This window comes from Dryobates pubescens, chromosome 2 (assembly GCF_014839835.1).
Source record: "Dryobates pubescens isolate bDryPub1 chromosome 2, bDryPub1.pri, whole genome shotgun sequence".
Lineage (NCBI taxonomy): Eukaryota > Metazoa > Chordata > Aves > Piciformes > Picidae > Dryobates > Dryobates pubescens.
Genome location: NC_071613.1, coordinates 26,894,781 through 26,917,718, shown reverse-complemented (window position 1 = coordinate 26,917,718; position 22,938 = coordinate 26,894,781). Strand labels below are relative to the sequence as shown.

Sequence of the window (22,938 nt, the reverse complement as noted above, 5' to 3'; positions counted from 1 at the left end):
TCTGGACTGGATATGGTGCCTGAAAATTAAGCACAGATACTCAATGTTTGTGGATGGGGTCCAGTTGTTCAGGGTGGCATTCATCTTCTTCTTTTCAAGAAGTGCTCATTTCTTTTCCTACTGTCTTCTGTCTCACTAGCTGTGTATCTTCCACTTGCTGTGACAAAGGATGTATCAGATTCCTACAGGACTGGTTTTTTTGTACCTGGGGCAGGTACAATCTTTTCACTGAGGCTTGGATCCTTGGTGTGGAGAGAACATACAGTTAGATCAACTGAGTTATGTCTTGATATGCATGGGGAAGAGGCAAATGCATTTGGAAATGTGGTAACTGCATCTTGTGCTTTGTGTTTCTTGAAGACTCTGGTTTGTAAATTAAATTCCTCTAACATAGCAGCACAAGAGTGTGTGTGTACATGTAGAGTGTTTTGGGGTGATTTATTTTTGAGAAGCTGAGCAACACACTATGAGAAGGAGACAACAATAACCAGTTAAATATCACTGTCCAGCATAGTAACTTCAGTACAGTTGTACCTCTTTGTAGTGCAGAGATTGGATTATCAGCCTCTGTAGCAATACCATTTTGTACTGCAGTTGTTTGGTCTTGCAAATTGAGCAGAATCACATCTGCATGGGATCTTTGACAGGAGCTCTCTGAGGTCACTGACATGTGATTGAACCATGTTTGTTCAGTAAGTGACATTTCTATCTGTTGTCCCACAAAACCAGCACTCCAGAATGGCTTCCTTTACCACTGTGCAGTATCTAGCTGTGCACATATATGTTTTAGGCTCAAAATACAAAGCGCAGATACTGACTGGTTTTTATCATTAAAGATTTTGTATGGAACTGGTTAAAAACTGGGCTGCTAGCCCTCATAAGTTGCCAAAGCTGTGTTTAGAAAACTGTCTCCAGAAGTCTTTTCCAGTTCATTTATTCACTGCTAACCTAAGCTCAGCTGCAGTGTTGTTTTTCCCCGTTTTATGAGGGTTATGCAAGACCTTCTATAAAGAGATGTTTGCGTCCTGCCGGAGACAGGGGCTCTGCAGTGGGAACAACTACAGTGAGCCTGGCATGCCTATCTGCAGATCAAACCCTGCAGAAGTTAAGTTATAAGCAGGCAGGCAGCCTCTCTTCACAACAGCACAGTAACTAATGTGGGGTTACAGGGCAAAGCCCACAGCAGGCCTGTGGACCCTCAAGTAAATCACTACAGAATCCAGGAAAAGAGAAATCTCTGTACCAGAGTGTGGTTTATTTTTCAGCATTGTAGTTTGCCATATATGTGTGTGTGTTCTCCCAGTCCTCAGCTATGCAGTACAGATGTGGAATAACTGTTCGCTGGGACCCCAAGAGGCTCTGAGAGGATAAACAGTATGCATCACATTACAGTGGGTTTCTGTGTCAGTTTGGATGGCCACTGGACACATGAGATGCCAGTTCTCCATCATCACCAAGCAGGGGAGGAATTGGCACAGGAGTTGCATGAAGATTTAAAATCAGCTTTGCACTATAACCACTCTTGCCAATCCCCTAGAATAAATTTTAGGGCCCAAGGTTTATTGTCCCTTATGTTCAGATTGTTAGGACTCACACTGGGACTTTATGGCTACTTAAGCATTATAATGGTATTGCTATGTCCTTTTCCCCCAGGCCTTCTGCACTGTAGGAGAGGCATAAAAAGGCAGTAGTACTCCAGACCCCAGCTCAGAACTCAGTATACAGCTTGCATTACCAATACAGGATATAAAGAGCCTGAAATGGAGACTGACAGGGGGAGTTCAGTATAATACTTCCAGCAGCATGTTACTTTCTCAACAGTTACCCACTCTGGGGGATCAAAGTATGCATCCAGTACTGGCTACATGGGATTGAAGGGGCTTTCACTCAGGCTGTAGAGTAGGAATGGATTTTTGTACTTGGGATCCTGTGCTAAATTTCAACTGGAAGCCCAAACATTAAAATGTTTGGGACTAGTCATTGTCCTGCAAGAACTACCCAGGGCTTCCACATGTTACTGCTTCAAAACAGAGCAGGCAGGCTCTTGTGTTCAAAAAAAGTTTTGGTTACAGCCCCTTGTTAGTTTAATTTTAGTTCTTATGAATTGACATATGGCAGGCATGATTTTTAATTAGAGCTTTAGCTGCATTTTACTGGTAGGGCTGCAGAACACTGTGGAATTTACATTACCAAGAAAATACTCTGTCGGTAGAGTACAAGGCTGTTTAGTAATCAGAGTGGAAAGTTAACTTTGAAACAAATTGGCAACTGATCAGATAAAATTCAAATCGGTAACATTTGTGTTGGAAACCAGCTCCAATCTGGGAAAAATGGAATCTAAGCTATTCTGTTCCTCTTGCAGAGGAACTGACTGGTGAACACACTATGCACACCAAACTTTATGCATAACACCCCCTCCAAAACCTAAACTGAATACTTCTACAGGGTTATCTGAGATTCATCTGATCTTCTTCACATTAGTGTAGAACTAAGTGTTACTTTGAAGAGGAGTTGCCTTACATTACAAAACAAACAAACCTCCTTTGACAGTCAAAAACTAAAGGTCAAATGTTCTGCCTGTTTTCCTTTAGCATCAACAGGATGTAATAGAGAGATATCAGGAGATGATTTGATCCTCTGTGTTTGTAACAGATTCCCATTTTCCTGGTTCATTGTGTGAACTCTTTCAAGTACTGAAAGAGTTAACTGTGTGTTCAGGCCTCAAGCAGCAAATGCATTTAAAGCTCAGTCCAGCACTCACATGGTTTGTATTCTTGCGCTGCTGGAGTGGTGTGTTCATGGCATCTGGTTCCCTGGCAACAGCTTTCATTGGCTCAATCAAAGCCTTTTCTTCCTAAGAAAGCTCCCACTGTGACACCCTACCACCACCACTAATCACCATCTTAACCAAGTGTTTAAGATGCAGCTGGTATGAAAAATAGCGCTTGTTCATGTGAGAAGATTAAGAGGCTACCTTGCATAGTACACCTGCACTGGGGAGTGCTCTTACTCACTGGTGTTGGGCATACTGGAGGGTGTCTGCCTTCCTACTGGAAGAGATGAGGCATCAGTACACTAGGAGTCTGCTTAGAAATAATCTTTTGTTTAGGCAGAAATCCATAAACCTTTGTGTGTTGTGAATAGTCATTTCCTCTTTGCAGCTGAGATGGCATTTGGGCCTCTGTGCTATTGACAAGGGGCAGAAGTAGGATGTAGGGGGTGTACAATAAAATCCATATTGTTGAAGCTGTCTCCCCTGACAAGGAGGATGCAGGAAGAAATCTCCCAACATGTGAACAGGAGAACAATAAGAGCAAAGAATTCATGTTAAGCCTCCTCAAGGGTTACATATGCTGGGCTTTCCTGGAGATTCAGAGTTTGCATAAAAATTGAGAAAGCCTCTAGTAATCATGCTTGCCTGTGTCTGGCAGAATTTGGGGTACAGAGTGCTCAGCAAGCTTGGGCATTAGTATGCCCTGCACCATGCTTCCTATGTTAGTAATGTAGTGATGTATCTTTTTGAATTACTGAAGCTCTCATTGACTCTGCAGCTGACAGAAATTCATCCGTTATTTTCTTAGTCTTGGAGATTACCTTGGAGGATGCTCTGTAATCATCCGAGACCATTGCACTCCACATGAACAATGCAGCTAGAGCAGAGAAAGCAGAGATATCGGTGAGGGTAAGCACAGGGAGACACTGTGTGTGTTGTGATCTGTGTGCTGCAGTGGTTACTTGTTTACCAGGCAGATAACACAAGCCAGGCAACCCCCTCCTTTGCTTGCCTGTAATGTTGGGCAGGAAAGTGAATATGGATTTAAGAATGTGGACTGGAGAGCACCGTAACATTTTTAGCAGCATGGCTTTAGTCATTAAATACTCTGCTAGGGAATATTAGACTAATTTTGTGCCTGTTTTTATTAGGTTTTAAAGTAAACTGCAGTTTCCTGGTAGACCTGATCTCTTATTTTAAAACAGTAAGTGAATGTATTCCTTTGAAGCTGGGGAGAGAGGAGCAGAAAATATTGTTTTGTGAGACACTGTGCTGTGTTTGGCATAGAGAGACTGAGGCAATATTGTGCATGAAAAAGACAACAAAGGAGCACAGTCTTGTGGTTAAGCTACTATATTGAGACTTGGAATTTGGGTGTAGCTTCCACCTCTGTGTGGCCTTAGGAGGGTCTGGACATAGGCAAAATAGGCAGTTACCAAGAACAGCCAAACCAGAAGCGAAGCTGTGGTGACTCCTTTGGCTGTGGCAGACCCCAAGGAAGTTGCCTTGGTAGATGCTGCTGCTAGGGTGTAGCAGATCTGGCAGAGTAGCAGCTGGCTGGCACCATGTTTTTAAAGGGCAGCCAAAGCAGTAAATGCAATTCAGCAAGGCTCGGTCCCCAGCTCTTATTTTAATCTCTGCTCTAGCCTTTCCCTGTGGCTGAAATGCTCTGATGTAACATAATGGTGGAAGAGCAGAGCTACAGTGATTTGAATCTAAGGAGAGCACTCCTAAGCCCACAGTCTGTCTCTCAACACTGGCTAATGAAAATTGCCAGGGAAGAACAATAAGAGTGGGGCTAATCTAAGTTGAGTCTTCTCCAGTTTTGCCCACACAGAGGAGAAGCCCAGAGCATGTTCTGTCTTGACTTCCAAGTGTCCAATTGACTCTGTCAGTCCACCTGTAGCATCTTTGCTCAGGGTGCAGCCTTTGCTCCCCAGATACCCCAGTAATACAGGCATGGGGCTGGAATGTGGTAGTGTCATACAGCCATGGAACCAGCCCGGTCCAACAATAGCTGCACAACTTGTGAAGTGGGAATAACTATCCCTTCACTCAGAATGCTTTGACAAAGACCAATCCATAATATATGAGAGATGCTCAGTAGCTGCATGGCTAAAAGCCACCCTGAAAAGCCTATGAATATTTTTAAATATAAAATATATTTTAAAAGAAGAAATCAAAAAGGTCAAATTACAAATGACAGCAAATAACAATATTCTGAATATAGTAGGTCTGTTTTCTTCTGTCACTTGTAATTGTTAGTTAAATATATTTAAAATTTTCAACACGCATTCAGTGAAAAGGGAACCCATGACAGGTACTAGAACTGTAAAAACAACCTGGTTTGAATGTTAGATGTCTGATTTTGTAAACTTGCTTTAGAGGTTGAGTGTGGGGGTTGTTGTTTCTTCCCCTCTGGAATGTTTCAGGAAAGTGTATGTGTATGTGCACGCATATGTGTAAGGAGCTATACTTGTTCTGCTGACAATCTTGACCTTTTGACTGATTTATAAGCCTCAAAGCAGGCAGTGAAAATGTGACTTCAGATGGGTAATTGGTAGATATCACTGCTTCAGTGAAACCCAGATTTGCTTTGGTTTAGATATGACTTGGAAAACTTTATTTGTTTGCACACTGTTTTACCATGAGCTCAGTAATATAAGAGTTTTGGGAATCACCTGCAGGTGTAAAGGGACAGGGAAGTTCCACTGCAGGGTTTTTCACAACCTTCCACTGGCTATACAGATGGGTGGCTGAAAATATTTAAACTTGGCAAAGCATAGAAAGAATGACACCAGCATGCCATCCCAGTCCTTTCTTTCATGTAACTGAGAAGATGCCTCTGTGAAGAAATCTGAAGCCTTCCTTTCACATAACAAGACATGCATTCAAGATAAAAGGTTCTTGATTTGTGGTTTGAAAGTGTTCAGGCATACAGAACACACTATATAGAAGATGACTGAAAGGTGGAGATTATTTCATTCCATAATTCATTGTGTAAAATTACTTATAGAGTTGTAATATTATCTAATTTTTCTACCTTTCAGAATATTGAAGTGCTATCAAGAAGCCAAGGTAATCTTTATTCTGCCCTTTCTAATCATAGTCTATACAGATGTGTCTCTCTATGATTGCAATGTCTAGTGAATAAACAGCATGACTTTTTTATTTAATAAAAAAGAATCAGAAGGTAAGAACGAGGCACAAACATAACTGCAAACCATTGAGAAAGGATGTAAATGCTGGTCCCCTGCACAGGTCTAAATTACACCCTAAGTAAACCCATAGTAGGGTCATGTAATACACTGGGCTGGAGTCGCAGTAGTAGGTTTATGTCAGTGAATGGGGGTTATGTCTCTGTAACTGCTGCCTAACCTCTAGCAGACATTGTGTGGTGTGAGTAAAGGCCAGAGGCCTGTTGTAAAAATAATGGTTTAGGTGGTTGATTGGGACTCCAGAGACTTGATCTCTTTTCCTGCTTCTTTTCTACCTTTCTTGAAAGTAACTCCATCTAAATATCTAGGTATAAGCTTTCCCCACCTCATATGGACATTTTGGGAATAAACATATCAACTAGTACAAAGCATTTGGGACTCTGAGGCTGAAAAGAAAACAAAACCCAGCGGAGAATAGAAAAAGTATCCTTGTTCACACAGTGTTGCAACAATTTGTAGTAGATGAAGTTCCACTCTTAAAAATCAAGATTAAAAAGAATATTGAAGAGCTGCTTTGTATGCAGAGCACTGTCAGTCCTGTGCCTGGAGTGAAGCAGGGGTTCTTGCCAAAAAGACGAATGTGAGGGCAGTACCTGGTCAGATTGAAACAGTATGTTATACTGTACAACCTGGGGGCAGAAGGAAGGTTACGTGAGGCAACCTTTGCCATGCTGTTTTGTGATATTTGAGAGCTTTGCTTTTCAGCCTTTGATTGCTCTGTTTTAAACAACATAATTTTTAGCATAGAATTGATGATATAGATCTCATAGTGCACCTGGAGCTTTACAGGAAAGTGCACAGATAAGGTCTCTGCCCCTTAGATCTTACATAGAAATTGGGGCCTTTTCCTTCTTTCACAAACCTCACTAGATTAAGCAAAGAATTCTGGGTTTGCAGCAGTGACCCATGGTTAATATTGGCTTAGGCATAAATCTGCAATATACTTCCATGGAATTTAAAACTGCAGATTTTGTTTGTGGGGTTTTTTTGGTTGGTTGGGTGGGGGGTTTTTGCTTCTTCGCACATCTTAGTCCTGCACTGCCTTTTACCCAGCAGCAATTACATGACCTTTTTACTGACTGGCACCCAACAAATTAGCAATCAGCAGAAAAAGGAGTTACCAGCCCTACTTTTAGAACTGCTAACATGTGTCTCTGTAGGCTCAGTGACTTTTCTACACTGCATTGTGGTAGTGAAGCAAAATCAATTTCCTCCCTTATCCTTGGGCAAAGATTAGTGAATTAAATTTAGTTACAGAAAAAATACCTTTTTTTTTTTTTCTTTCTAAATTTCATTATCTAAAACTTCTTCCCTTTTAGACACTCTTTGGGTGCCTGAATTCTTTCTGAAACATTTCCTTTCTGGAATATTCAGCCTGATGGAAAGAAAATGTGTTTCAGTCCCACCAGTATTATTTATGAGCACATCATCAGCTTCACAGAGGAATACTTAATAAACCCACTAGCAGCAGAGAAGAGCTGAGCCCTGCCTCCATGCTCAGCAGTGTACAGACAAGCCAGGAGAAGCAATAGGTCTGAAGCAGGCTCAGTTGCAGATGAGAGGCTGCAGTGGGGAATGGACTCAGTGGCCTCTGGAACTGGAGATTGTGCTGGAACTTTTCCACCCAGCATTTTAGGAAACAGCAGGAATCAGTGCTTTGACACTAGGAATCAATTAAAGAAACCCAAATTACTGCCATTTGAATAAACAATTATTTCTTTTTCACCCTCACAGGAGCTTGTTACAATGAACTAAAAGCCAGAACTAATTAAATGATCTGATAGCACAAATCATATCAGAAGTGTTTCATCTAGTTTAATTAATTCCTGCCAAAAATCACTGCTATTCTTAGTGTATACTGGATGACATTTTGCTTTTTTTTTTGCTTTTTTTTTTTTTTTCTTTTAACAGTTTCCATTTATATCAGTTTAAACTACTACTGGGATTCTCACTGCAGATAAAGTGGGAGTGTTTACAGAAGAGTTTACTGCCACGGAGATTTTTAACCCTAGAGGCAGACAGTATGGCAAATATCTTGTAGGTCAAGAAAAGGAACAGTTACGCCTCAGTCTAAGAGGATTTTTTTAATTATAGGATGAGACAAATAACATGTATTCTCTTCATTTAACCTTCCTGGTTAAGTCTTGTTTTGCTGGTGACATGCCCTGATGAAAATGCAGTGGTTATCACTGGGAGCTCTAGACCTCAACACTGTGCAGGCTTCACTAGCATTTTTTTCTTCTGCATGTGAAATGCAACCGGGTTTAGTGCTAGCCAGCTCTGCCATAGGACATTTCTTTGTCTTAGGCTGATTTCCTGAGCCAAAGGGCTGATTTTTGCAACCAGAGCTTGGGAGTGCTCAGGTTTAAGTGTAGGGTCTGCATTCATCACTCAGACAAAACTCCAAAGCAAGGGGTTGTAAGTGATCACAGAACAGGACCTCATGTGCTGCAGATGTGCTGTAATTGTAGCATTAAGATTTACCCTTCAGCTGTAGTGACAGGACAGTACTGTGCAAACTGGCAACTGGCTACAGAAATTCTTACCAACAAGAGGACAGAGCCTTGCTCTGGGGACTGCTTTGGATGTAAAGACCAAAAAAAAAAAAAAAAAAAGAGAATAGCATTATTTTCTATCTGACTTTCAGGAGGACATTTGACAGGCTTTATAGTTTAAAATAGCACTATTAAAGCAGTATAAAAATGTACATATTCAAGACATGTCAGTGAGATGGGACATTGTCACAGAATAATGGGTGCTAGCTACTCAGCATTCAAAGTAGGACAAAAAAAAAGAGGGAGATGCTAATGTGATTCCCAGTTTCCTAGGGAGCAGACAATGAGAAATAAATAGAGAAGAGGGACAACAACTACTGAGTATTTGAGCAGCCTTCTCTATGGCCACGCATTCCAGATCAGTGTTTGTGCCCTAACATGAACGGCAGTATCTCTGCCATACTACCCCATGCCAAAAAAAAAAAAGCCTTAACTGACATAGCAGAAAACGTGCTTCTTAGCATCCTATACCTTTCCATCTTGGCAAATGTTGTAATCCATCAGCCTTTTGAAAAGCAGGGCCTGAATAATTATGTCCCTATGCCCTTGCAAGTCAGCTGTAGGAGCTGACCCACTCCAGCTGGCAGACCTTGAGCACTTGGGTGGTTTGTGGCTGTGGCACAAGAAAACTACAGGGTGTTGACATGAGGAAGGCCTTGTCCCTCTGGAAGGTGGCTTGCCTCTTTTCCCTGCCTCCTCTGTTCATGTGGGTGGTTCAGCACTGTGTCTCCTTTCTGTGTTGACTTTGTAGTAACAGTGCCTAGAGCTCTTCCTCCCATGGGGAATTACCAGAAGTGCACAAGGGTGCTGGCAATATGCTCTGGGGGTTCGGTGCTGGAGGGTGGAGTGAGTAGTCCTGTGGCAATCTGTAAGGACAGTTGTAAAGTGAGTAGGTGTTAGTCGTGAGGAAGAAAGCAGCCCTCTCTTGGGTGAGGTTGATGTCTGCAATCCTCCTGCCCCCAGTCCTTGCACCGTCAGTACAGACCAGTTTTCCCTTGCAAAAAAAAAGGCTTTTGACTCTGTCCTGTGGTCATGTTTGCACTCTGCCTTTGAGATAGCACAGGCTCTGTATGTTATGGCCATATTGGGACATCACTCAAACAGCACAGTTAAGGTTGTGTTTGCTCATACCTTAACTCTTTATTTACTGGTTTTTTAAAGAATAGCTTAGGACCAGCATTCTAGAAAGGCATTCCATGCTCCTAGCAACCTTCATAAATTTCTTTGTCAGCAAACTTCTTACTTTTGAAAATTTACAGGAGGAATACTGTTTGGTGAGCATTTATGTTGATCACAGCAGTTTACAGTCAGCAATTAGTTTGCCCTGGAGATGCCACTGCAGCTATGTATACATAGCACTGTGTTCCTTTGGAGCTTAGGCACTTCACCACATGGTGACATGGGTAGTACTTTGCTGCATATGTCTTGTTAAAAAAGCAGTATGAGGAATCACAGAGTAACACCTGCTTGAACAGGGGCAGACTGTCGCAAGTTCACTTTGAATGGCCTCTGGAATGGCCAGCTACAAGCTATTCCAGTCCACAAGCCAGATCATTGCATTACCCAGGAGGGTGAGTCAGCACCAGCATTGGGCTGAGCAAGCACAGAACCATGACTTCACACTGGAGTAATTTTCTTTCTGGCCAGCCTGAAGCCCAAGGAAAGTAAACATATACGTAGCTGTAGCTGTGCCCATAAGCCTCTTGTATCTCAGTCTCAATTATTTTCATTGCTTCCCTCTATCTCTGCTCTCCACAAACACTTTTCCCTATATGCCATTTCTACTGTCATTAAGCAAAATGTTCCATTTATTGCCTTATGTTCCTTACTACCAGGTCTGCATGGTATAAGTGAAATTGGTTAGGCCTTCTCAGCGACATGAGGCAAGCTGTGTACAAAACTGTATCCTATGCTTCTCTTAAACTCTCTGTGATTTCAAAGCCAAGTTACCTGTCTGTCTTAGCCTTGGTCCATCCCTTAATGTACCCATTTATTCCAGCTGAACCTTATAAGTTTGATTAATGTTTTTCATTCATTTTTGGTGCATTTCAAATTCAAACTTTGAGATGCTTCTTTTAAGAAGTAGTTATATGAAACATTCAGGTATTTGCCCCTTTGTTTTCTTCAACTGAAGCAGTTCAGAGTGAACTGGAAAATTGCTTTGCTTAATTCAAATCCGTATTTTGGAGGTGTGTGTGGAAGTAGTGAGCTTCCTCCTTGCTCTGCTGTTCAATTATTTAAATGTTTCACTACAGATCATGTAATGAAAAATACAGCCAGTGATTTTGTTTTGGTGTTGTTTTGGGGTTTTTCCATTGCAGATAAATATTTTTGTTTTATTAACAAGACATTTTCCACAGTGCCTGTTTTTCATTTTTAGGGAATAGTCAGCCAGCTAACAATCCAACTGGCCAGCACCAGTTCCACTCAGCTGGAGGTATTTTGCAGCATGTGCTATCACACAGACCCCACATGGCAACACTTTGTACAACAACCAAAAAAAAGACAGGCAGAAGAGGGCATGTGACAGTAAATCCCATCATCTGAAGAGCCCACAGAAACTCTTCAGAGAACAGAACATTCCTTACACATGTTACACAAAAGCCCAAAAGGTGATGAGTGACACTTCCCACTTTCATTTCATTGGGAAGATTTGGTGTCATCACATGTCTCTGCTTTGCCACTAGCGTTTGACTATTCCCCCATAGAAAGTAAAGCACCAGCTCACTCTTTACCATTCTCTGCCTCTTAATGATCAATTATTTTTAATTGAATCCTCTTGCATTGTGCCAAATCTTGAGAGGGCCCTGTCAAGATCAGGGCCCAAGCAAGATGGGAACAGTACCAATACATATGAGGACAATAGACACATTTGTCCCAAATAGCATGATACTATTTGGAGAAAGGCCGAAATAGAGGTAAAGATGATTGGAAGAATTTGCAGACTGTGGGCAAGTCTGGGAAAAGTATGACAGTCTCCTGACCCCTACTCTGGTGCCATGTCTGCTGGCACACACTGCATCTCATTTGCTAATAAAAATGTCATTGTCTGTGCAGAATTACATTTAAGGACAAATAAAATAGGCTGGTATTGGCACAAAGAACTTTACCAGCTAAATAAGATGCAGCCAGGGATGACAGTGAGAGTTTGTGGAGCTGTGAAAATAATGGTGGTCATGGTGCAGTCCTTCACAGGCTTGTTTTTATGTGCATATGTCATTATTACACCTTTAATGACTGTTTTCAAGTAATGCATTAAGTCTGAGAGCAGTGGTGAAATGCTGACCAAAGGACACTTTTAAAACAAAGTCAGTTTTAATGAAAATCAATACAAAATGGAAAGGTTATTTAAGTGAAATCGCTAAGTCTCTTGAGATTGTTTTCTGATAAATATTTACTTTCAGCTCTCATATTGAGAGGTTTTGATTAAGATTTGATTCAGAATTCAGTGCTGTAAAATCTTAAGTATACTTCAGGAAAATGAGAGACATGGAGTTAAAGTGTTAGCTCCGTTAATGTCAGCTCTATTAGTCAAATGGCAAAAAAACTTAAGGAATCTGAAAGACCAAAAATAAAATCCCTACCTGCAGTGATAGAAAGTTCTGTGCCTTCATGAGACAGCAAAACTGTCCACTGATTAATTCATCTTTGCAGATATGGAATTTCTTACAAGAAAGATGGATTCTAGATCACAGTAACTGTAAAGTACAGACTTGCAAATCTTGTGAAATTCAGATGCAGGAGTTCGGTTTAGCCTACAATAAAAAGCGGAAAGCTGCCATGGGATTTGGCCTGGGCTCTGGAAACCCAGCCCACCTCTTGACCCTGCCTTAGAAGGGGAACAGGGTTCAAACACAGGCACTGTTTAGTCCCTTTGGACACGGGTGCAGTTTGGTCTCATGGTTGCTACGAGCTGCTTTAGAGAGGCCAGATCTTTGCCTTCATCTACTCAGTGCCTGAATTTTTTAGCCATCATGAAAGTTGTTTGTGTAAATCCAATAGCTGATTTACTGTCTTCACAGAGCAGAACGTGTAAAGAAAAACAGTGTGAGCAAATCCTTTCTCTAGAGGGCTTTCTATCAGCTCGCAGAATCCCACTCAGTTCCAGCCTGGTATGCGTAGTTGTGTAAGGGTGTCAAATGACATCCCTTTTTACTAGCTGTTGGCCCTAACGGAATGCTGCTTTGCACATCTGGTAAAGTAAGGAAATGATGCCTGAAATTTTTACATTTTGCCATTAATTAAAAAAAAAAAAAAAATAAAAGGAAGAATTGAGAGGCAAGAGCATTATAAATGAGAAATTATCTTTTCACCATGGATTAAATAAAAAAGATTCCATCTTTACATTTAGGTTTTTCTCCTTTCTGAAGACTGACTTTTGCTTTAGATAATCAAAGCTGGCTTTGAACTAGCACACACACAAAAAAATATTTTTTTCTTCTTTAAAAATAGCCCTATAGATTATATATACGTATCACAGCCTTTCATTCCTTTTATAAACTGTTTTATTTTCTGTGAGAATGTGAAAGTTCTGAGCAATGCAGAGCTCAAGCAAGCATCACCACAAACATGGGGAATGAGGTCCAGGTACATTATTGCAATTAACATCAGTATTTAATCAGCAGACAGCTGCACTGGGCAAGGCCCTTTTGATTTTCTGTCTTTAATGAGTTTTTGGTGAGACATTTACCTGTAGTTGCAACTTGTAAGGTGTAATACTAACATGCACTTACGCTGCATATGTGAACACACACACCACACAGAAAATATATGGAAGGAAGCCATGTTAGGCAACTGATGGGATTCATACTTTAGGTATATATTTTTGGAAGTAGCTCCCTTTGACAGCCTTCCATAAAAGCTCTTAAGCTATGTTTATGCTTTTTGTCTTTGGTTTGGTGCCTTTTTTTTTCCTTTCTTTCTCTTTTTTTTTTTTTTTTTGGGGGGGGAGGGGGAGGTACAGGGCAAGAGAAGGAGCCAGTTGTTACTAGCAGAATTTCCTGACTAATATGGATACGTGTTCCCCCCTAATTTACAACTGTTATTTAAAAATATGCTCTAGGCCCTGCTTGCTCCTGCTTTTTATCCATGTCCTCATTTATCCAGTTTCTGAGCGTGGTTAGGCTGGCTGTACATAGAGGAGCAGGCAATGTAGAGGAGTATGCCCTTATGACCCTGTTTGGGCCTGTCTGTTGTCACTGTGCCTCATTCAGTAGAATCCCATTTGGCTGTAGCTGTAGAAATGCCATGCCTGAGCTCAGTATTTACCTGGATCAGGAGAAGGTGCTGTGCCTTATTTCCACTGATCTGGTTTGGAAACAACAAATGCCCACAAGGCAACCTTGGACCTCAGGTTGAAACAGCATCAAAACTCTCCCCAATTTTTTCTGTGGTGCAAACCAGTTTCCTAAGCAGTAAACTCTGATGTACATATTTTAAGTTTATAGCCTGGGCACCAATTTTTGTCAAAATGTGTCAGTTCTAAGTGGGGCATTTGGGAACTTGCCATGTTCTGTATTTATTCTCTCAATCCTATATTATCCTGTGCTGTAGCTGCCAAAACCACATGGTCTTGTTGGCATGAAACAATTATCCTGGTTTATATAGAACAGGCTTGGCAATGGTCTATCTCAATGAACAGTCACAGTGCTGAAAGATTCAGAGTTGTCTTTTCCTCTCCAAGCAAAAAAAAAAAAAAATTCTTTCAGCTGGATTCGTGGTTGTAAGCAAGACAGAAATAGAAAGCATGTACAGAGAGGAGCGTGTATACCAAGTACCTTTAAGGTCTGGATGGAAGTGAAATGGGATTAAGAAAAAAACCAACTATTTAAGATACAAGCTAGTAATTTGGTTTCTTAAACCATGTGAAATTATACATGGTTTACTGTTGCCAGTTGGTGAATACAGAGATGTGTGGTTTTTCACTTGCATGCAAAGCTATTAGTTGTGGGTGAAGTACTTAGACAAAAACATTAATGCTGGTGTGGGTATTCCACCAAATATAAACCCAAACAAACACTGACTTATTACAAAAGCACTTTTTCTGTGGAGACAAACATTCAGTTGCTGCTGCTAATACTGTATAACTGTTAAAGCCTCCTGGTTAACTTGCCTGATATAATACCTTATTGTAGAAAGCAGCACAAATATCTCTGAAACTTAATGTATTTTCCATGAAAATGTAATATATTGTGTAAATTTAGAGGAATATCGATCAAAGATAACTATTACTTGCCAAGGTCTTGCAAACCAAAACCACTACATAGACAAGACCCAAAGGTGAAGGGTAGGAAACTTCTTAAACTTACTAAAGTTAGCTTAACCATTACTCAAAATAAAATTATTCTGAAGCAATTAGCAAAGGTTAGTAGAGGCTTATTTTTCCTCCTTTTTTTCCCAAACAGCTTCACAATGTGATTTTATAAATTGTACTCCATTAAGAAAGTAACTGTTACTTTGTTATCAGAATGGTGAGAGATTTTTATTCCAGAAGGCCAGACACTATCACTACTTGAAATTCTCCAAATTGTTTCCACTGCAAGCAAATTCAGTCTTGATGTGAGTCACATCTGCTTAAAAGTGAATAGCAGTTACTTCTACTTCACACCAGTATCAAATTTCACCTACAATCTCAAATGCTTAAGATCAATTTAAATCCCAGGATTTGCACAGTTTTGCATAAATGACTTTAAATTCAGAAGTACCTAATAGGAAATCCTGAAATAATAGTATTGAACTTGACAAATGTCTCCTGAACTACACACACACACAAATGTATTGAAGTTTTTCAACATGGACAAAAAAAAAAGCAGTTTCTCATCCACCTACCAGGGATAGATGGGTAGTGAGTGAAGAAGAGCAAGGGGACAGGCCACCTGCAAGCTTAGCTGTCTAGGATTTATTAAGGACTAATTGCATGTTTAGCAACACAGCTGTGGCTGCACAGCCCAGGTGCCGTCACACCACTGCTCCCCATTGGTTCCTAGTCCTTTGGAGCATGAGCTGTTTCAGCCATTCTATCGCTTTGGCTGGCACTGATGGATTAATGAGAGGAAATGTTTATAGAAAGGTTCGGGTTTCCTAAGGGAGTGAAATTAAACCCTCCTCAGCACTGACCAGCGAGCCCATGTCATAGAGCAGTTTGAAGCACCCTGACTCGCAGGAAAGCCAAGGCCTTTTCAAAAAGAAAACTTGACAAGTGAGCAGTTCTGGGGAACAGCTAGAGGTGTTTTCAAATAAAAGACATGGCTTTTCTTGAGAGGCAGCATGAATGGGGCTAGCTCTGAAAAGAACTTTAAATCAGTAGTTTGTGCACTGTAAAAGGTTGTTTGAGAGCACAGTGTCCAAATAGACCAGTGCTGTGACAGAAAGTGCAACTATTACACACTGTGTTGAGCAAATGAAACAATATTGCAGTACAACCACAGCTACCATCATGGCATCCAGCTAAGGCATCTTAGATCTTTGCTCTGTTACTTAAATTTTAGTATAGTCTATAGTTTAAGGCAAAGAAAGGATGATGAACCCAATAGCAAGGCCGAAGTCATTGTAAGAGAAAAGCTGGAACCTATCATTTCACAGGTGTGTAAAACTCTGTTTGCTGGGGCACTTTCCGTGCAATGCAGCTTGAGATCTAAACATTCATTTCAGTTTAAAAAATGAAATAAAGTAGACCATTTCATGGAGGCTATCAGCTTTCAAATGACTGTGATGAGAATAAACACAGGGTTCAGGCTAGCTATTAAGATTAAAGTAAAATTCACCTGAACAAAACTGGAGGTAGCAAAGGTGCTGTGGGAAGAAAAAAGCCAGTCCAAAACACTGCCATTCAAAAGCTATTGAAAAGGACCTAGTCCTTAGTGTTTCTCTCAAACACTCAACCCATCAAAGCAAGGATTTAATTTACAGCACTTGTAGCACCCTCCAGTTCTCAATCTCATAAATCCCTTTGGAATGGTAAGACAGCATTATCCTTATTTTTTAGATAAGGAAACTGGTTTATCAGCTTCCCCTCAGTGAGAGGCAGAGCCCGGAGGAACTTGGCTAGGATGAAAGTACATCAAGTGAGGGCAAACATTTGAAATGGCCTCAGTATGTGATCTACTGTGAGAGGCTGGTACTCAAAAAGGCCCGTTTCAAATCATAGATGAGTTTCTGGTCAGTGTATTTACCCAAAAGTCTCTTCCATCTCCTACAAAGCAGAGAGAGAAGACACCTCTCACAAAGGTGCTTTCCCCTCCCCCTCCCCCCTTCTCCACCAATTCTATGACTTGCCCCCGGTCGAAAGACAGAAAGAACTTCATTGGAGCTCTTGTATTAAAAATTATTTATTTAGTGATCTGTACATGGGATGAAGCAGGGCCTCATACAGACCTTCAAAAATCAAGTAAAAACATAAATACATATTTTCTTACAAAAATGAGATTTACAAAATATACATACTGCACTTGTCTTACACTTATTTTTTTTTCTTCCACGTGCACATTATAAAAGACAGAAACCCAAGCTCTGCACGTTTGAAATAAGATCTATTAAACTTGGCTGTTGGGCCCATTCCTCATTACCAGACTACTGGTACACCCTCCTCAGCAGCAGTCTGCCTCCTTACCCTGAACTATTTTTTTTCTTTTTTTTTTTAATTTTACATTTCATTCCAGACACTTTCTCCCCCCCAAAAATGAAGAGCAGCTATAGGGTGGGAGACTTGCTAAAAATCCACAATTTCATAATTTGTCCTTAGGCAAGAATATACACACACATATACTTATAAAAACAACCCTTCAGTAAATATAAAGGTAAAGTAGTATGCAAAAAAATAAAATATGAACAAGTCGACATAAAAAATTCAGAATAGAAAAATCTGTCACATTTCAAAAAGACGATGATGCATCCGATGATTAATTTCTGAATGCCTTTCCTTCCAAGATGTGATCACTGGAAATGTAACCATCTGTTTTAGGTGAAACGAGAAGGCCCCTCACTTGCATTAACTGCTTGCTTTTAAACCCCAGTCCCCTCCTGCACCACAAGTCATTGCTATGCAGTTCAGGGAACCTGAGGAGCCTGCAAAAGGTCCATCGCGTGCCAAAAGGATTCCTCCTCTCCTCAAAAGCCAGCTGTGTATTGACCCTACCGGCAGTGAGCTCACTGCAAAGCAGGAGAGAAAGCAGGTTTATGGGAACGAAAGAAAAAACAAAGTTGTATCTTTACATTATATATCTTAATGGCTCTTGTTATGGCAGGTGCTCTCAGTTACGTTCTTCTTGCCCTCTAAGTCTTGCATTTCCTTCAGCTTAGAAAAGCAACACATATTGAACGGTAGGAAAACATCCCGCCTCCTCCTTTTGTCATAAAATGGATGTTTATTTCTGCAGGCTTCTCACATCCAAGAGTGAGCCTCAACTGTTTTGTAAGTCTGCCCATAAAAACCGATCTCATGTTTATGCCTTTCTACATAGAAAACATTTCTGCTTTCCCTTTTGTCTTCTAGAACAAAGGGGGAAAAGCCTTCTGCTGAAAAGCAACAAGTCATTTATTTTCAGAGTATGGAATAGCAACCCTCTCCTTTCCCACAGAAGGAAGAACAACAGGCCGAGGGCCAACTTGAAAACAATTACAACAGGTATCACCGAGGTAAAAAAGAACTTGTGAGCGGAGAGAACAGAGGCATCTCCCCAGCACACGATCCGGGCTGTAGCTGGGTTTGCAGTACTCACGTGATTGCTCCGCCGAGATGGAAGAAGCAGGCAATGAGCTCAGGCCCGGAGCTGCCCTGCCTGTGCTGTAGTTTGACCCCAGCAATTCAGAGACGGTTTGACTACTGTTCAGCAGCGGTAGCTCAACCGATCTGGTCGTCCTCCCCCCTGACCCACGTCCAAAACAAGGCAAGATGGTTTTAGTGGGGTTAGTTTGTTGGGGTTTGTTTGTTTTCCTGCACAGGGGTAGGAGGTAAGAGAAGTAAGGGACTTCTTGAGAGTGAAAGATTTCCCCATCCCAGCAGCAGCCTCTTTTTTTTGTGCTCTTCCACTTAGCTGGGCATAAACACTACTCGGCATAATCATCTTAACCTTTATGCAAAGGTTAATTTTTTCAAACCCTCCAGGAGGATGAAGAAGTTTGGAAACCCTTCCCTTCCTCCCTCTTCAGGGAGCCACTGCGGTCTCTTCTTCTGAGTATCCCTCATGTGTGTTTGTGTATGTGTCTCTGTGTGTGTGTGTGTGTGTATGTCAAAGGGGACAGGGGTCTCATACTGCCGTCTCTCCTTTGCTGCCGGTGCTGAGTCTGTGGTAAAAGCGTCGCCAGGATTGAAGGGTTTTGCCAGACCAGATCCAGAAGCCAGTCGTGATGCCAACAATCATTGTCATGAGGTACTTGATCATGAAGACAGTGAAGTCTGGGCTCATAGGGGCAAAGTGACTGGGACAGGGCACAGCATAGGTTTTGCAGGTCTGGAGGAGCCATGTCTTCTCCCAGGTGCCACGGAAGGCCTGCTCATAGAAGTAACATGCCAGGACAATGGTGGCAGGTACTGTGTAGAGGACACTGAAGACGCCAATACGCACCATCAGCTTCTCCAGTTTTTCTGTCTTGGTGCCATCATGCTTCATGATGGTGCGGATGCGAAACAAGGACACAAAGCCAGCAAGCAAGAAGGAAGTGCCAATGAAGAGGTACACAAACAAGGGAGCCAGCACAAAGCCCCGCAGCGAGTCCACGCTGTAGATACCTACATAACACACCCCACTGAGTACATCTCCATCCACCTGCCCCATGGCTAAGATGGTGATGGTTTTGACAGCAGGCACAGCCCAGGCAGCCAGGTGGAAATACTGGGAGTTGGCCTCAATAGCCTCATGACCCCACTTCATGCCAGCAGCCAGGAACCAGGTGAGGGACAAGATGACCCACCAGATGGAGCTAGCCATGCCAAAAAAGTAGAGAATCATGAAAAGGATGGTGCATCCTTCTTTCTTGGTGCCTTGGGCCACAGTGCGGTAGCCGTCCTCAGAGAAGCGCTCCAGACAAACCACCCGCTCCTCCAGCAAGAAACCTGCTGCGTAAGCCACTGCCACCATGAAGTAGCACCCAGAGAGGAAGATGATGGGCCGCTCCGGATAGCTGAAACGGCGCATGTCCACCAGGTAAGTGAGCACAGTGAAGAGGGTGGAGGCGCAGCAGAGCACAGACCACACACCCACCCACAGACGGGCAAATCGTACCTCCGCCTCCTTGAAGTACATGAGCCCGTTGGGCCGGCTTGGTTCACAAGGAGCACCGCAGTCCCGCTCCCCCAGGAACCGGTAGCCCAAGTAAGGTGGCACTTTGAGTTGCCGAGGACAGGAGAAGGAGAAGCCGGATGGAGGCTGCGGAGGGGTGAGGAAGTCCGGGAGGTAGCCAGCCGTGGGATGGGCAGTAGCCCCCCGGCCTGCCGCACCGCCAGGCCCTGGCGGGGCATCCGACGTGTTCTGCCCCACGCAGATCTCGCCCGCGCCGTGGACGGGGAAGTTCTCACAGCGGAGCCGCTCTGGCCACTGAAAGCCGAACTTGTTCATGAGGGCCTCGCAGCCCTGGCGGGCTCGCTCGCAGAGGGAACGGCAGGGTGGGATGGCCTGCTCCAGGACGGTGCACACTGGCGCGTACATTGAGCAGAGGAAGAACTTGAGCTCGGTCGAGCACTGCACCTTGACCAGTGGGTAGAACTGATGTACCTCCAGCCCCGCGTCCTCCTGGTTGGTGTGGCCCAGCAGGTTGGGCAGGATGGTCTGGTTGTAGGCAATATCCGTACAGAGCGGGATAGAGATGGGCTGGCAGAAGCCGTGGTCCGGCACGGAGATGCCCTTCTCGCCGTGCTGAGCGGCTACGCCTGCGTGTGTCCCCAGCAAGGCGGCCAGCAGCGCGGTCAGACCCAGCGAGGGGCAGCTTTTCCATCTTCCTCCAGCCCGCATCGCCGGGGCGGTCGGGGAGCCGAGGGGAATCCTTCAAAGCCAGGCGGCGCAGTGTCCCAGGGGCATCAGCCGGAGGGTGGCAGCAGGGCCCCTTCCGCGGGGTAGGGGCGCGGTGGCGGGAGGAACGTGGCTCCGGCGCTAGACCTCTACGACTGTCTTCCTCGGTTCCGGAGGGTCGGTGGTCGCACAGCGGCAGTGCTTCACTCGGCGAAAGTTTCCGGAGTTCCTTCGCCAGAGAAGGCGGCGGAGAAAGAAGACACGAGCGCAAAGCCCAGCGACGGCTCTGGCCAGCTCCGCGCAGAGTCGCGCAGCTGAGCCGATGCTCCCCGCTCGGCTGCGCGGTCCCGGAGCCGGGGATTTTAGGTTACGGCTAAACGGATTATTACCGCTCCCGGCTGAGCTGTATATTTTACTCCAGGGCTTAAATAACTTTTAAAATCCAATTACTGCACGATCCTCCCCGCGGCTCGGCTGGGCTCCGCTCCCGACGGGCGCCGCTGCGCACTGTGTGTCCGGGGCAGCCGCGCGCCTCCGGCCTGGCTCCGCCCGCACCGCCGCTCCCGGCCCACGGCTGCCGCCGCACAGGAGAGAAAAAAGGGGGGGGGGGGGGGGGGGGGGGGGGGGGGGGGAGGAAAAAAAAAGACACATATAGGCGCGAGCGCGGCTCCGCCCCCGCCGCCAGCCTCATTCACAAACCACACCGGGGGCGGGGCCGCGCGGCTCCCTCTAGCCAACCGGCGCGGGGGGGCGGGGCGGGGGCGGAGCTAGCTCCGGGGGTGCACACAAAGTTGCAAACAACTTTTGTCCCGTCTCCGCCGGGCCCCCCGCTCTGCTCCCTCCCGCCTCGCAGGGCGGAGCCGAGGAGGGATGGGGAGCCCAGCCAGCGCGCCCAGGGTGGCCCGAGCACACTAAAATTAACTGGCTGCTTGCTGAACAGGCTTAGAAAATGCACACAGCTGCCGGTGCCCAGAGTTATTAAAAAAAAACGATAAAAAAACGCCCAGCACCCGTTTGCAGAATGAGTAATTGACTGGTCGAGATGTTCGTATCTGTGCACCGACGCCTCCCCCAGCCGTGGGGGGTTTGGTTTGTTATCTCAGTATGACCGTTGCTTTTTGCTGGCAGAATAAACGCTTTATTCATGCAGATCTAAGCTGTAGGTGGGGGAAGGCAGGGGGTTTGTTTGTTTGTTTGTTTGTTTTGGGGTGGGTTTTTTTGAAACGTCCAGTGAAGAGGAGAAATTTTAAATCCCATCTGTACTGCTGCAGCTCCTGAAGAGAGGTAAAGGCTGTAAGAAAAGCAGCAGTTCCTCTGGAAGTTCCCAGCATGCCTGCAAGGGAGAAAATGGCATAGGTCGGGAGAAGGCTGTTAACTGGCCTGCCAAACGATTCTCAGCAAATCTAGACCTAGACCAACATAAATTTACTAAGGACAGAAGAGTCTTTTTTTGCAGCGTGTTTTGAGGTTGTTTGAACCAGCCACCCTCTGGAACATGCTGGCAGTGTGTGTCCTCGGCAGAACAGAAAGTATCTGCTTTTCCTTCACACTGGCCTGAGAGCCTCTAGTCAAAGACAGACTTGGGTTAGGTATTTTTCAACCTACCTCATCTCTGCTTTTGAGGACAGAGGTTCCCTGAATTGTACTATTAAAATTTTTTTTAGTACTTTGGTATTACTTTATTTTAGTCCTTGGTATTGTGCTCCTATTAGGGACTAAGCAAATACACCAATCTGTACCATCCTCCAAGACAGCTCTAGAGAGCAGTTTGGCTCAGTGAATTGTTGGGCAAATGCTTCCCATATCCTCTCCTGCTCATGAACAATGTGTCCCCATGCCAGTAAGACCTTGGAGCTGCAGCTTTTGTTAAGAGTAGTTGACAGTTACAAACATACTTACTAAAATAAACTTACTCCTTTAAAAGTGGACACGTTTTTAAAAATAACACTCTGGTCTCTGGTATGTTTACAGGCAGGACTAGCTACTGATGGCTGCAATAGTGGCCTCTGGAAAAGAAATGTCTTTTCTTCATTATTATTTGTAATGTGATTGAGAGTGCCTTAGAGGGACATGAGTTTATTAAGGTTTGTTTTCTGAATTCCTTATTTTTATAAACCTAATGACTAAGCAGGTTTTTGTGATAGCTTTCACCTAAATAACCTCCCACGGTACAAACTTACATGAACTTGTCTACTCTATTGTTTGTTCTCTGGCTGTTGGTAACCTTCAAAGAGATTATTCTAGCTGTTTTTTTCGTTTTTGGTTTTTTTTTTTTTTTTTCTTTCTTTTTTTCCTCCTGTCCCATTTTCTGTAACATTCCATGAACTGTTGAGTCACCTTTCTGTAATAATCACCTTAAAGCCTCTATTTTTCACTTTGGCTTTCATGACTGACTTCATCTGAACAGCATTTTGTTATATGCACTATGAAAAACATTGCATGAAAGGAGA

General features: G+C 43.5%; 1 protein-coding gene across 1 annotated transcript; it reads right to left on the bottom strand.

Annotated features, from left to right (window-relative positions):
• Positions 1-17,192: 17,192 nt before the first annotated feature.
• FZD7 (frizzled class receptor 7) lies at positions 17,193-21,032 on the bottom strand. The gene has a single exon (XM_009896494.2). It carries the CDS (start codon positions 20,489-20,491, stop codon positions 18,791-18,793), a length of 1,701 nt encoding a protein of 566 aa, XP_009894796.2. The 5' UTR covers positions 20,492-21,032; the 3' UTR covers positions 17,193-18,790.
• Positions 21,033-22,938: the final 1,906 nt, after the last annotated feature.

What these genes read in the sequence shown, in the direction of transcription:
- FZD7 (XM_009896494.2), bottom strand. Translation starts at nt 20,491, where the DNA reads ATGCGGGCTGGAGGAAGATGGAAAAGCTGCCCCTCGCTGGGTCTGACC.